The 14,615-nt window shown below is 38.9% G+C and overlaps 2 protein-coding genes across 2 annotated transcripts in view; one reads left to right on the top strand and one right to left on the bottom strand.

The window, feature by feature from the left end:
* Positions 1-229: 229 nt before the first annotated feature.
* LOC136827234 (uncharacterized) lies at positions 230-1,950 on the bottom strand. Its single transcript, XM_067085008.1, has 2 exons — positions 1,213-1,950; positions 230-958 (listed from the first exon to the last, which is right to left on the bottom strand). Exons 1-2 carry the CDS (start codon positions 1,948-1,950, stop codon positions 230-232), a joined length of 1,467 nt encoding a protein of 488 aa, XP_066941109.1.
* A 5,282-nt stretch (positions 1,951-7,232) lies between these two features.
* LOC136827235 (uncharacterized) overlaps positions 7,233-14,615 on the top strand; it is a 93,943-nt gene continuing 86,560 nt past the window's right edge. The window contains exon 1 of the mRNA XM_067085010.1: positions 7,233-7,300. Coding sequence (XP_066941111.1) covers positions 7,233-7,300 — 68 coding nt within the window. The remainder of the gene's footprint in view (positions 7,301-14,615) is intronic.

Raw genomic sequence — 14,615 nt, forward strand, 5'->3', positions numbered from 1 at the left:
AAATTATTCTTTTCGAGGAGAGGTATGAGGAAAGGGGGAAGGGGGAACTGGGGAGCGTGGAAACGATAAGAGGATTTCTCTGGTCGTACGAACAGTTGAGCTTAAAATGAATTTTCGCCGGCCGAGAGAGAGACAATCTTGGAACTCGGCCCAGAACAAAGGATGGGGTGACGGACGGCCCTGTAATTGATGGTGTAAACAATAGGCGCCCTCGGGGATAAAGGGAATCTCAGATGCGACTGAGAGTGGAGGTGGGAGGATGAGAGGTAGGGGATGGGGAGGTGGGAGGATGAGAGGTAGGGGATGGGGAGGTGGGAGGATGAGAGGTAGGGGATGGGGAGGTGGGGCGATGAGAGGTAGGGGATGGGGAGGTGGGGCGATGAGAGGTAGGGGATGGGGGAGGTGGGACGATGAGAGGTAGGGGATGGGAGATGGGAAGATGAGAGGTAGGGGATGGGTGGAGGTGGTAAGATGAGAAGTAGGGGATGGGGAGGTGGGACAATGAGAGGAATGGGATAGGGGAGGTAAGAAGATAAGAGGTATGGGGATGGGGAGGTGGCAAGATGAGAAGTAAGGGGATGGGGGAGGTGGGACGATGAGAGGAAGGGGGTGGGGAGGTGGGAAGACGAGAGGTAGGGGACGGGTGGACGTGGTAAGATGAGAAGTAAGGGGATGGGGAGGTGGGACGATGGGAGGAAGGGGACGGGGAGGTTGGAAAATGAGAGGTAGGGGATGGGTGGATGTGGTAAGATGACAAGTAGGGGATGGGTGGATGTGGTAAGATGACAAGTAGGGGATGGGGAGGTGGGACGATGAGAGGTAGGGGATGGAGGAGGTGGGAGGATGAGAGGTAGGGGATGGGGAGGTGGGACGATGAGAGGAAGGGGATGGGAGAGGTGGGAAGATGAGAGATAGGGGGATGGGTGGAGGTGGCAAGATGAGAAAAAAAAAAGTATACCTTAGTTTTACCAGACCACTGAGCTGATTAACAGTTCTCCTAGGGCTGGCCCGAAGGATTAGACTTATTTAACGTGGCTAAGAACCAATTGGTTACTTAGCAACAGGACCTACAGCTTATTGTGGAATCCGAACCACATTATAGCGAGAAATGAATTTCTATCACCAGAAATAAATTCCTCTAACTCTTCATTAGCCGGCCAGAGAGTCGAACTCGGGCCTAGCTAGTGCTAGGCCACAACTCTACCGACTCGCCCAACGAAGAGCTTGGTAAGATGAGAAGTGGGGATGGGGAGGTGGGACGATAAGAGGAAGGGGATGGGGAAGGTGGGAAAATGAGAGGTGGGGGATGGGGAGGTGGGAACATGAGAGGTAGGGGATGTGGAAGGGGAAGATGAGATGTAGGGGATGGGAAGGGGGAAAATGAGAGGTAGGGGATGGGGAGATGGGAAGATTAGAGGTAGGGGATGGGGAAGGGGGAGATGAGAGGTAGGGGTGGGAGGTGGGAAGATAAGAGGTAGGGGATGGGGGTTGGGAAGATGAGAGGTAGGGGGATGGGGGAGGTAAAAAGATGAGAAGTAGGAGGTTGGGGAGGTGGGAAGATGGGGAGGGGAGGTGGGAGGAGGGAAGATGAGAGGTAGGTGGATGGGGGAGGTGAAAAGATGAGAAGCAGGAGGTTGGGGAGGTGGGAAGATGTGAGGTAGGGGAAGTGGGAGGAGGGAAGATGAGAGGTGAGGGATGGGGAGGTGGGAAGATGAGAAGTCGGGGAGGGGGAGGTGGGAAGATGAGAGGTAAGGGATGGGGTGGGAACATAAGAGGAAAGGGATGGGGAGGTGGAAGGTGGGAAGATAAGAAGTCGGGGAGGAGGTGGGAAGATGAGAGGTAAGGGATGGGGTTGGAAACATAAGAGGTAAGGGATGGGGAGGTGGGAAGATGAGAAGTCGGGGAGGGGGAGGTAAGAAGATGAGAGGTAAGGGATGGGGGTGGGAACATAAGAGGTAAGGGATTGGGGAGGTGGGTGGGAAGATGAGAGGTGGGGGTGGGGGAAGGTGGTGGAAGGGAACTGGAGGCTTGAGATTACCGAAGAAGGAATTAGGGGGAGCGAAAAGACAGCGGGACAAATTGTAAGAAACTCGGATGGTGGAATTATGAGAGTCGGCTGGGAGATGGGGAAATGACTCTTCCAAGACCTGGGAAATTTTAATTTGTGTGATGCTTGTGCGGCAATCCATGAGAGAGAGAGAGAGAGAGAGAGAGAGAGAGAGAGAGAGAGAGAGAGAGAGAGAGAGAGAGAGAGAGATTAGATTTAGATTAGGATGTCATCTGTAATTAAGCGAATTAGGAATCTTCGTAATTACATTGTGAATACATTTGATTCTGATGATTTCAATTCATTTTTACCTTCTTTCTTTCTGTACCTAGTCTCTCTCTCATATATATATATATATATATATATATATATATATATATATATATATATATATATATATATATATATATATATATATATATATATACACACACACATATATTTATATCAAACCACCAAAAACCAATTATTTTATTGAATATTACTAATAATGCCAATAACTTGTTCCTAATTTCATTAATACAAGATAAGAGCGTCTACCCTACCCAATATCTGAACCTATACTTTTTTTCAGTGGTACAGGAGTGAGCGTAACTTAATGTGCTCAACCATCAAGAGTGCGTTATGTCACAATTGGCTATGTAGTATCCCAAAATGGCATATGATCGAATTTTACTCTGTGGAAGTGCAATTGTCATATATAATTCCGGGTGGGGGAACTATTTCCAAGGCAAAGTGAATTCGAATTTAATGGGTTAATTTTGAAATTATATGCATGCCATGTGTAAAGTTTTGTCAAACTATCGTCCATATGTGTTCTATTGGGACAATTACACTTTTTCACAAGAACAAATGGCTTCCTATTTCCATTGGGACTGTTTTCAAAACAACAGGAGTTTAAACTGGATAGACAGTGAACACACACACACACACACACACACACACACACACACACATACACACACACACACACACAGAAATACAGAGAAACGAGGAGCTGTCTAAGGCCTTTCAAAAGAATTCTAATTTTCATTTAGAATCTGAATGCAATCCCGATGGAAATAAACCTGTTCAGTCCAGATGCGAAAACAAATCTATCACTACATGATCTCTGAATCAGGCTTAATTAGTCGATGCTGCTTTCACTTTGGAGATAAACAAACAAGCGTCTTGCGGGAGGGGTATTTTTTTTTAATGAAATGTTTCCTCTTATTGTGGATGGAAACAAGGAAAATAAATAATATTTACCACTTGTCCGGATCTACATCCAACATACAAGTCCTCATGCATACCCACAAATTATCTTTATTTTTTCAGCACAGCTGTTTCCCACGACGGAATCGCTCTTGATAAAAAAAAACGCAACAGTCCCTTCCACAATGCTAATTCAACGGCTTTTTCCCCTAAGAAGGGGTACCGTCAGAAGAGATTAGCCTTCCGGTTCTTAGCAAGTCTTTTTAGATACGGCTGTTATGGTGGTCACTCAGACTTTTGAAAGACCGATTGCAACCTCCGGGTTCGTCTAATTACCAGGTGCATAATTCACTGCCTCCCTTGTTGACGGATGCCACCATTACATTTGCTAGTGATGTCTATGGGAAATTTTTAAAATACGATCGAGAAACATGGTTTTACATTTCTGCCTGACTGAAGAAACGACGTGAAAAATAAATTTCGATTAACATCCGTATATTGGTCCTCCAAATAAAATATTTAACTCTTTCTTGAGCGACAGCGCAACCCTTCAACAATTCCACGCGAAATGTGTCACTGAAACATGAGTTGAAAGGTTGCTTTAGATTAAGTAGGCTTATTGCCACCATGCCACCAAAGGACTTAGTCCAAAACCGAGGTAAAGTGTTATAGAGATAATAAAGAGGCCTAACAAAGAACTCTTTAGTAGGGCAGCCAACCGAAAACGGAGATATATAAAGGGCACAAAGACGAACAAACAATATAACCTCCGTCTGATTGCATTAGCGGTGGTAAATATTTCTCTTTGCTTCTGATGGAATCATAGAAAAAAACAGAAAAAAATGATGGAGTGATAGAAAAAACATAAATGTAAAAATCTGTAAAGAATTTTGCATGTGTGTTGCAAAGGAAAACACCAGAGCAAACTATCTGGTGAATATGGTCAGAACACATGTTTTGGGAGGGGGGAGGGGAGTAGGGAGGGGTTGGGTGGGCCACAAGGAAAACTTCCTGCCATCCGTTCCTTGATTTACGCGCGACTGATAATAGGAAAAAGTGGATCATCCGTTGCCAACTTTCTTCTGATTCTTCTTCTTCTCCTTCGCTCGCGGATATTTCAAAGTGACGAGGAATGAATTTTCCAAAGTCCCTAATGGAATGCGTTAACTGGGATTCTATTCACTTCTTGTCAGCCTTCGGCAAGACGAAAAAGCTGCGGGGAAAATTGCCAAAATTGATTCTCCCGAATGTCACACGCGCCGCATGGAAGTGAGAGGGAAATAAGACGGTTTGTGCGGCTATGAATATGGCTGAGCAAACGTGTTTATACACACTGAACGTATACAACTATAAGGGATATACGCAGGTTTGGATTTTTATATGTGTATGGCTGCCGCATACAAAACTCGTTAGCGTTTGTAAGAATACAGAGATTAAGGAAAAACGGAGGTCTAAGTGTGCTCGTATGCACGGCAACAAAATTGATTGCAAAGAAAACTGTATACAGGAATTGGAATATAGCATTTAGGCCAAAGGCCAAGCGCTGGGACCTATAAGGTCATTCAGAGTTGAAACTGAAACAGAATAAAAAGGGTTGAAAGGCGTAACAGGAGGAAAACCTCGCAACTGCACTATGAAACAATTGTTGGGAGTGTGTGGAAAGTAAGATGGAAGAGAATATGAACGGAGGTACTGTAAAAGGAAAGAAAGGGGTGGCAGCTAGGGGCCGAAGGGGCGCTGCAAAAAATCTTAAGTGATGCCTACAGTGCACCGCGTAAGATGCACTATCCCCCCTAAGGAGAATGTATATAAATAAAAATTTATTCATGAGTCCATCACAAAAAATAAACAAGTTTTCTTATATGACGAAGGGGGAAGTATGTCGCCTCATAAATAAAGCAAAGGAAAAGGGAGAAGTCGAAAAAACCATAACTTTGTGTTCCTAACTTTTTCGTAATGACCTGGAAAACAGAGCGATCCCTTGAAAGCTTTCAAAAGTTGGAACTTATTAGCGTTTATCAAGGAGATACGGGCCAAAGACCAGCACCCCTTCCCCCGTTCCCCCTCCGCCGGTTTATGGACTTCCTTAAAAACGTTGTCTTTAGAAAGTCTAGAAAACAAAGACAATAAATAACATGAGGGTAAGACGCAGAGCCCCTTCATGCTTCACAGGTGCCTCAAGATTTCACGCTTTAAGGCGTGGTGAAATCTCTTGGTGACAATAGTTCTTATCTCACTTCATTCCATATTAACTAGAAGTTAGTCATTATACAAATCGGTGTTTTCTAATGCAAAAACCCACTGGGACGGTCATAACAAAGCCTTTGTTCTGATAATGACGAGATAAAAAAAATAAAAGAATAACGAAATTCATACAAGAGAGCAAACCCTCTTCTTGAGAGCAAAATGGGAGTGAATAAAACAGAAGTTGGTTAAGAATTCCAGGAAACCGTGAATTTCCACAATGCATGGATCTTTGTCGTCTAATATCCGGTATAAATGAACTTCCATTGATCACGAGGAGAAATAAACAACTAAACAGACTTGGGAACTAGTTGACCGAATCGTCTCAAATTTTCCATGTCGCAAATCCGGACTGAGACAGGGATAAAAAATTATGTGGTCACTGTTCATGCACGAAATCCAAAGGACGAGGAGTAAGAATTAATAATTCAATTTTATAAACATAACCGGCCAAAATTATACGAAAAATACGCAATGGAAAGAAAAATACGGGAAATACATTTAAAAATAAGTTCATCGAAGAAATTCATCGAAGATTTTTTGTTTTATCTTTTTGTGGGGATGTGGAATTTCTAAGTACCGATTATTCAATAAAAAAAATCCATGCATTGATTGTTCAATAACGATGAAATTTCCCATGTACTGATTAAACAACAATAAGAATTTCCATGTACGGTTATACAATAGCAATTAAAATTTCCCACACATCACATTAACCAGAGTTCCTTGGGCAATTCTTCGGGAATTTTTCGTTTGTTACTGGAGAAAAGACCAAAAAATATTTCCAATAATCCCACATTTTAAATATACATTACATTCCAAATTTATTATAAAAATAAATTTTGAGTAAATTAGTACTTCGTGCGTAGATAACCAACGATCTTGTATCGCCCGGTTACGATCCCGCATAAATCAGCCTCTGCTCTCTTATCATCTACGAACTTCAGTACAACAAATAAAACTACAAAACTTTCTTCCCCTAACAATATATCATAACAGGAAACTTGGATGACACGATGACATATGGTCGAGAAAATGTACGGAAACTTCCTGACGGAACTTTAATAAGTCTGGCCGGATCTTCTGAAAATAATACTTACTTTTCATTCATAATAGATCGCTAATTCCGCCTTAAAACTCTAGCAACCCATTGGTATATTCATCTGAGAAATAAACAGCTTCTGAAAGCACATTAAATGTATGTGACATGTACTTATTAACTGAAAGCTAATTAGACAGTTGTTTCAGATCTGCGAAAGAATGATATTTTTAAAATATTTTAAAAATGAATGTGCCCTGTACTACAATTGAAATGGTGGTGAAAAGCAACGTACAGTGTATTCTCTCATACCGATAATGATTAATCTAATTAATAACGGAGGGAAAATAGACATTAAAAACTGTTTAATTTAAATCAGAAACTGATCATAATAAATCACAAAGTACATACAATTAACAAAAAAACAAAAAAAATATGACAATCATTACATATAATGAGCCAACAAACTTTCCCAATCTTATTCCACATAATGCTATATATATATATATATTGCCCGGGAGAGCAACTTTCCTCTCCAGAAGGTTTCATATGAATACTTCTTCCCCATTTTTTCCCCTTATTCCTTTCATAGGAGCTAAACTTGACGGAGCGCAAGTTGAAGGCCCATCCATCATCCGCCTATTCTCCTTTGGAACGCCTCCCGACGCCTGCCTAAAGTAGCCCCTACTGCAGATAACCGACAGAGTAATGGGGATGCAGCAGAAGCAGGAGGAGCAGAGGAAAGAGACGTCTGAGAGGCTGGAAGGTGGCAAAAGGTGAAAGGACGTGGGCTAGAAAGCATTTGGGGGGCCTAACCCCCTTTTAGGGAGTGGGCCGGAGGGTGGGTGGGGGAGTAGATCGTATTGAAGTGGTGGCTGCGAGATTAAAGAAGCCGTGAAAACGTTTTGGGAAGGGGATGGGAGACGGGTGGGTGGGGGTGGGGGATCACAGAGAAGGAGAAAGCCGCACAGATTGAGAAACGACCAATTAATTGGTTTCGAGGTGAAAGATACCAAAAGATTCTGAGAATAGACCACACATGCAGTAGGTTTTACTCGTCCGCTTGGAAACTCGGAGGCAGTGTATCACTCTCTGTATCTTCGTGCATAGTGATTAATGAATTCAGTTAACGTACACTACGATATATGAAAATCGCTCTTGAGTACCCAGAGAACTTTTATCTTCCATTCCTTAAAAATTTGTGAAAAGACACACCGAAGAAGTTCGTTATGAGATAAATAAAAAAGGAACACAGTACAGATAAAAAAAAAAATTGCACAAAGAAGAAAACTTCTTTTGAAGAACTAGGGATATGTACAGTCTAATGAAGAGACAAGCTAAAAATCAAACAGACAGGAGATAGTAGAGGAAGTATTGTTCAAGTACAATAACGACAAAACCGGATACAAACCGTGCAATTTATTTTTATTTTTATTATTATTATTATTATTATTATTATTATTATTAAAGCCGATCGAGACTACAAAGTCTACCCCAAAACCAAATCAAAGTCCTTCAAAAGAAGGCACCGTGCTTACCCCATACAAATGGGAAAAAAGCACATTAAAAAAGAATTATTATTATTATTATTATTATTATTATTATTATTATTATTATTATTATTATTATTATTTGTTGCTGTTGTTCATAAGGCTAAAATATTATTATTATTATTATTATTATTATTATTATTATTCATAACTCTAAAAAAAACAAATATGAGAAAAATTCTGAAAAATACAATATATAAACTTCGCACGTATCGCAGAGCAGCAACAAGCTCGATACACACAAAACAGAATTTTGACAACGTTAACACTGAAACTCATATTTGGGTTACAAACAATTCGTTTGATTCACAACAGCAAATATTTTTCATACAGAGGCAAATGGAAAGACCAACATAATGCCACCAACTGATGTTTAGCCCAGAGTAAGGGATTCATTCACTACTGAAACAATTTGTCATTTCTATGTTACTTTATTTTGTGTGTGTAAACCAAATATAAATAAGAAATTAAGACAAGAAGAAAAGTTCACTGTACCTCAATGGTAATTAGTGTAATTTACTGCCCTTTCCAACCGCTCCTTACCTGAAAAGAAAGAAAAAATCAGTTATACGATGGAAAAATTGTTTCAATTGCGTAATCATATCCGAACGGCCCATACGCAAATACATACATACACAAAAATACATGTATAATATATATATATATATATATATATATATATATATATATATATATATATATATATATATATATATAACATACATATATGTATATACATACATATATATATATATATATATATATATATATATATATATATATATATATATATATATAAAGGTCTAGAGTAATCTTATTATCAACTAAAAAAGTCCCCTCAGGGTAACATTTATGAAAATATTTTATTTCCGAGGTAGAGCGAATTGGATTAAAGGACATTTTAGCTGAAATATGAACACAGTGATGTGATTGTAGGTTAATATATTCTATATAATCACAGTGTTGTGATAAAATTAATATTATACACACACATATGTATTAGATACACACACAACACATAACACACACAAATCTCCACATCTCCAGCCTCAAGTCTCACGGTCCTCATTAAGACTATGGTTACAGTGGATCCGAATTCGGACGAAAATTTTTCGTCCGAATTCGTCTGAAATTTTATATGCGAAATTTTCGTACTGTGTGGTTTCATATTCGGACGAATCTCGTATGAGAATATATGATAGGATGGAAGATCTGTACCTCTTGGAAAGTCCTCTGTTAAAAAATCTTACTGTTTGGAAGAATGAGAATGAATCCATTATTCACTACAAGAAACACGGACGGCGAGCATATAAACTTTTTCCAGAATAAGGCAACCGAATAAGTTCAATAGTATCATAGAATGAACCACATACATTTTTTTACATCATGCAATCGAAGATTGCATAACGAATCGAATTTCTCCTTTAAAAAGACTCCTCTTTTCAAAAAACTAAACTAATAAGGCTCCCTCCATGCCTGATGAAATTCTCGTGACTGTTCGGACGAAAAACAAAACTTTGAAACGCCAAATTGTCTTTCGTCTGTGTCTCCATCTTAACCACAATTCCATTATTTTCCAGCCTCAAGAAAATTTTTCTCGAATTCAGATCCTCATTTAGGTAGGTCTGGTCTTCCAAGTGTTCTTTTGGCCACAGGAGCCCAAATAACAATCGCTTATTATTCTCATGTATGGTAGTGCAAAGGACAAGTCCAAACCATATGAAACATCAGTCATTTTTCTTAGTATATCATTTATTATTCTAGCCTGCCATATGACTCCTAATATCTCCTTAAAACTTTATTCTCAAATTGACAAAACTTTTTAGTTCCACTGTCATACCCAGATGTAAGTTCATATAGCTGTTGCTAGGAATATAATCAGTACTAGACTTACGTAGCAATATTACTTTCGTAAGCAATTTCTACTTATTTGACCGCCAAAAAACATTTTAAGCGTGCCCATTGTTTGGCATACCATTTTTTTTCAGTCTTCACTGAAATCCACCTCAAGAAAACCTACAATACATCTAAATTTATTTGAAAGACTCAACCTCATTTTTCTTTTATTTAATGTTATTCTGATCCTTCGTGCCTGTCCACATTACTTCTATTTTTCTTAGCTTTATTTTGTGTTCCGTCTCTCTAGTATACGAAGTATTTTATTAAGTAAGCTTTGCAAGTCATCTGGTGTTTTGCTGATTGAGACAGCATCATCTGCATAGTCTATGCCTGTCAAGTTTCTGTCGTTACTGCAATCTAAACGTGTCTTCCATTGCCAGCCACTTTTTTTGACTAGAAAATCCAAGCGAAGAGCAAACAGCGAGGGTGAAATAACATTCCCTAGTAGCAATCCGCAATTTACTGCAAACTCACTTGACATGAACCTATCAACATTAACTTTGTATCTACTTTTTCATGAATAATTATCCAGGCAAGAAGTGCACGCCAAACTTCACATATTTATCTGGAATGCCATAATGATGCAAGACCTTCCATACTATTGTTTTGTGGACGTTGTCAAATGCCCTCTCGTAATCCTCGAAAGCCATCAGAAAGGGATTGTTAAATTCCATATATTCCTGCGTAGCATAACTCAACACATTTGATCTGCGCCAGTCCCGCATTTTCTAATACCAGTTTACTCATATCTAAGCTTTTTATTCTATTTCTTCCCCCAACCTATTGAGAACGTGTATACTGAATATTCTAATTACAACCGATGTAAGCAATGCTCTTTATTTTATTTACCATATTCAGTAGGTCGCCGTTTTTTGGTACCTCACCTGTGACTTTAAATTCCAATCATCAACTTGTTTCTTTATATATATATATATATATATATATATATATATATATATATATATATATATATAATTATTTGTAATTATTTATATATATATATATATATATATATATATATATATATATATATATATATATATATATATATATATATATATATATATATATATATATATATATATATAGAGATAAGAGAGAAGAGAGAGAGAGAGCTTTAAGATTTGCAGTTTGTTGTTTTTGTGCTAGGCGGAAGCGTAAAGCGCTAATCTCACTCGTCTCCCAAAGTGAAGAATGGATTTAATGGCCTCCTTTACACAGATGACTGACTTTCGTTTTGGACCAGGAAGTTCATAGGACACGAGGGAAAACAAGGGTAGACAAGAGTTACAAACACTCTTAACAACTCTGGGCATCGATATTAAAGGAGGTTCTAATAGAGAGAGAGAGAGAGAGAGAGAGAGAGAGAGAGAGAGAGAGAGAGAGAGAGATTGGCAAATTACAGATAGGCCGAAAAGTTTTTTGCAGTTTGTTAAACACTTTGTTAAATATATTTATAAATGATGTCTGATATTCTTTATATATATATATATATATATATATATATATATATATATATATATATATATATATATATATGCATACGTTTACATACACACACAAATTACATGCCGGTACACGGATATTTCTATTAAAAACTAACTGATTTATAAATCGATGAGGAAATATGCACAGCTTACTCAAGAGAATAAGTAGGACAACACCCAATATTTCATCAGTTATATTTAGGTATACCCAGCAATAATACATTTAGCTCCTCTTATTTACACCTTCATCACTGAAGAAATTAATTGTCACGATTATCATTATCATTCTAAAAGCACAAATATTCATACGGATTTAGCCAATTAACTCGCAAAGCAAACTTCAAAAGAATAAAAATCTATTTATGTTATAACATAAAACAAGGAAGAATAAAAACAGAAATATAGCGAACAACAGAGGCTAGCAGTGAAAATAAAAGAATGCATTTAAAAAAACATGCCAGAAGAATATTGGTGACCTCTGACCCAATGTTTCAAAGCAACTGGGACTAGCCAACACTCGTGTATCACAACATGAGACATAATAAATAAAGACTATTTTCAAGCACGTTACACGGTATGAAAAAAAGCTAAAACGAATTAAAAAAGAGACACAGATATTTTTTTTCGGCTGTACGAGCTAATATTTGAGAGACTGGAAATCAAACGCTCTGCGAAAAATATTTTAGAGGTGGGGTTTTTTATAATATTATTTTATATCTTGAAATTTATGTCACAGAGAGAGAGAGAGTTTATGTCAAAGGGGAGAGAGAGAGAGAGAGAGAGAGAGAGAGAGAGAGAGAGAGAAAGTCTAAGAATGGCTTTACTGTTCGGGCGAAGATTACCTCTTCAAGGCCCTCCTGTTTTGATGTACACTTTGACAGAGTAATGAACACTTACGTTAGGCGTCTCTCTCTCTCTCTCTCTCTCTCTCTCTCTCTCTCTCTCTCTATTTATACCGCAGTTGCGATCCCCAATTGTCGACTAACATCTAGGTCCCAAATTCCATGCTTACCTCACATAGGTACACTAAATCTTAAGGAATGCCTCCATACCATTCGTTCCTCCATTCCCACTCAGATATCAAACGCTGGCTCCGAAGTCTGTGAACCGAGTACGCTAGAACTGTATCACGAGAGAGAGAGAGAGAGAGAGAGAGAGAGAGAGAGAGAGAGAGAGAGACCTTGTTAATAAAACCGATTCGTCTCAATGTGAAGCCAACCATCAGACACACTAAATAATTTTTCCACTCTTTGCTCTATCGCCGCATCACGATAATAATCGGACGGCCGGGCTGGCCAAAAACAAGATAACATGCACCAATAAAGGAAGAAAAAACTACACCCTACAAAAGACATTCCTAAAAGCTATCAGCCTATAATTAAATGAAAACCAGACCTTTGACCTTTCACTTTTTTATCTTTTTTTTTTTTGTATTAAAGCTTTGTTGTGAGTCCAAAAAGATTTCCAGAGATAACAGAAAACCTTTCTGGATCCATCCCGATTCCAACAACGTCCAACAGTAACAAAATTAACCACAAAATCAATCAATCAGTAACATAAACTCTTTAAAACAAAACTGCACACTCCTCCTAGGTAACCTTAGTAATATATCGGTATGCAATTGGACGCTTCACAGCATATAGAGATTCCCGACAGACTTTTCCAACCTTTTAAAGATATTCTCTCTCTCTCTCTCTCTCTCTCTCTCTCTCTCTCTCTCTCTCTCTCTCTCTCGATAGATAGATAGATAGATAGATAGATAGATAGAACGAATGCATTCAATTCAGTTTACAGAGAACTTTTCGTAAACAAAAGCATGAAAATAAAAAAAAAGCAAATTACTTCCTGTTAACAAAATCACTATTTACCAAAATGATTTGCCCGTAACTACTAAACAGGAACAATAAAAAAGAATCATGCAATGTAGATGCTCATGTTTTCCATCTCCCCTGCAGCCATCAAAATCAAGCACAAGATTTCATGAGAGAGAGATAGTTGCAATCCGGACAGAAAGGAGTAAGAGGAGAATCCTCTTCCTGACATCCATTCATATCAATCGGGAGTATAAGAGGGCAAGGCTGCACGGCCCAGCCCCTACCCGTTTACAGAAGTCATCCAATTGCGAAGAGTTTGAGTTCCCCCCTTTTCCTTGATTTTATCATTCTTTATCCTCTTTCTTTAGCTTGTATTTCTCTCTCTCTCTCTTCTCAATTTGATTTCCTTACTGCCCTCTCACTTCTATCAGTAATTACATTATTTCTTTCTTTTCGTATCGAAACTTGACGATACACAGAAATTCAAAGATGGCCCTCTTTCCTACTCCTGTGAAGATATCTCTCTCTCTCTCTTTCTCCCCTTTTTAATTTTTACTTTCTTACTGTCCTCTCACTCCTTCCTCTGATAACTCTCTCTCTCTCTCTCTCTCTCTCTCTCTCTCTCTCTCTCTCTCTCTCTCTCTCTCATTTCTTATTTTCACTTTCTTACTGCCCTCTCTCTCTTTCCTCTGATGTTTCGCTCTCTCTCTCTCTCTCTTTGTACACCTCACGCTCAGCATCAACGATAAGAGCCTTGTCTTTCCCAACCCTCAAAAGGAATTTCTCTCTCTCTCTCTCTCCTTTCTAATTTTTACTTTCTTACTGTTTTCTCACCTCTTCCTCTGATAACTCTCTCTCTCCCCTTTCTTATTTTCGCTTTCTTACTCTCCTCTCTCTCCTTCCTCTGATGATTCTCTCTCTCTCTCCTTCCTCTGATCTCTCTCTCTCTCTCTCTCTCTCTCTCTCTCTGTACGCCTCACGCTCAGCATTAACGATAAGAGCCTTGTCTTTCCCAACCCTCAAAAGGAATTTCTCTCTCTCTCTCTCTCTCTCTCTCTCTCTCTCTCTCTCTCTCTCTCTCTCTCTTTCTCTCTCTCTCTCTCAAACTCAAACGCAACCCTTTTGAGCAATTTTTATGCAGGCTCGCTTGGCAAATACACTTCAATCAAAGCTGCTTACCCGCTCCATAAAAAATGAGACGATTAAACAGCGCTTATAAATAAGACGCTCCAGATTTCATGGAAATTCCAAGCTTTCCGCCAAGGAATAAATATGCCCTGGAAAAGAGCAGCTCGCCTTTTATCTTAGAGCTTAAAAAGGGAAAGGGAATGGGAATGGGAA

The sequence above is a fragment of the Macrobrachium rosenbergii genome, chromosome 41, assembly GCF_040412425.1.
Source record: "Macrobrachium rosenbergii isolate ZJJX-2024 chromosome 41, ASM4041242v1, whole genome shotgun sequence".
NCBI lineage: Eukaryota > Metazoa > Arthropoda > Malacostraca > Decapoda > Palaemonidae > Macrobrachium > Macrobrachium rosenbergii.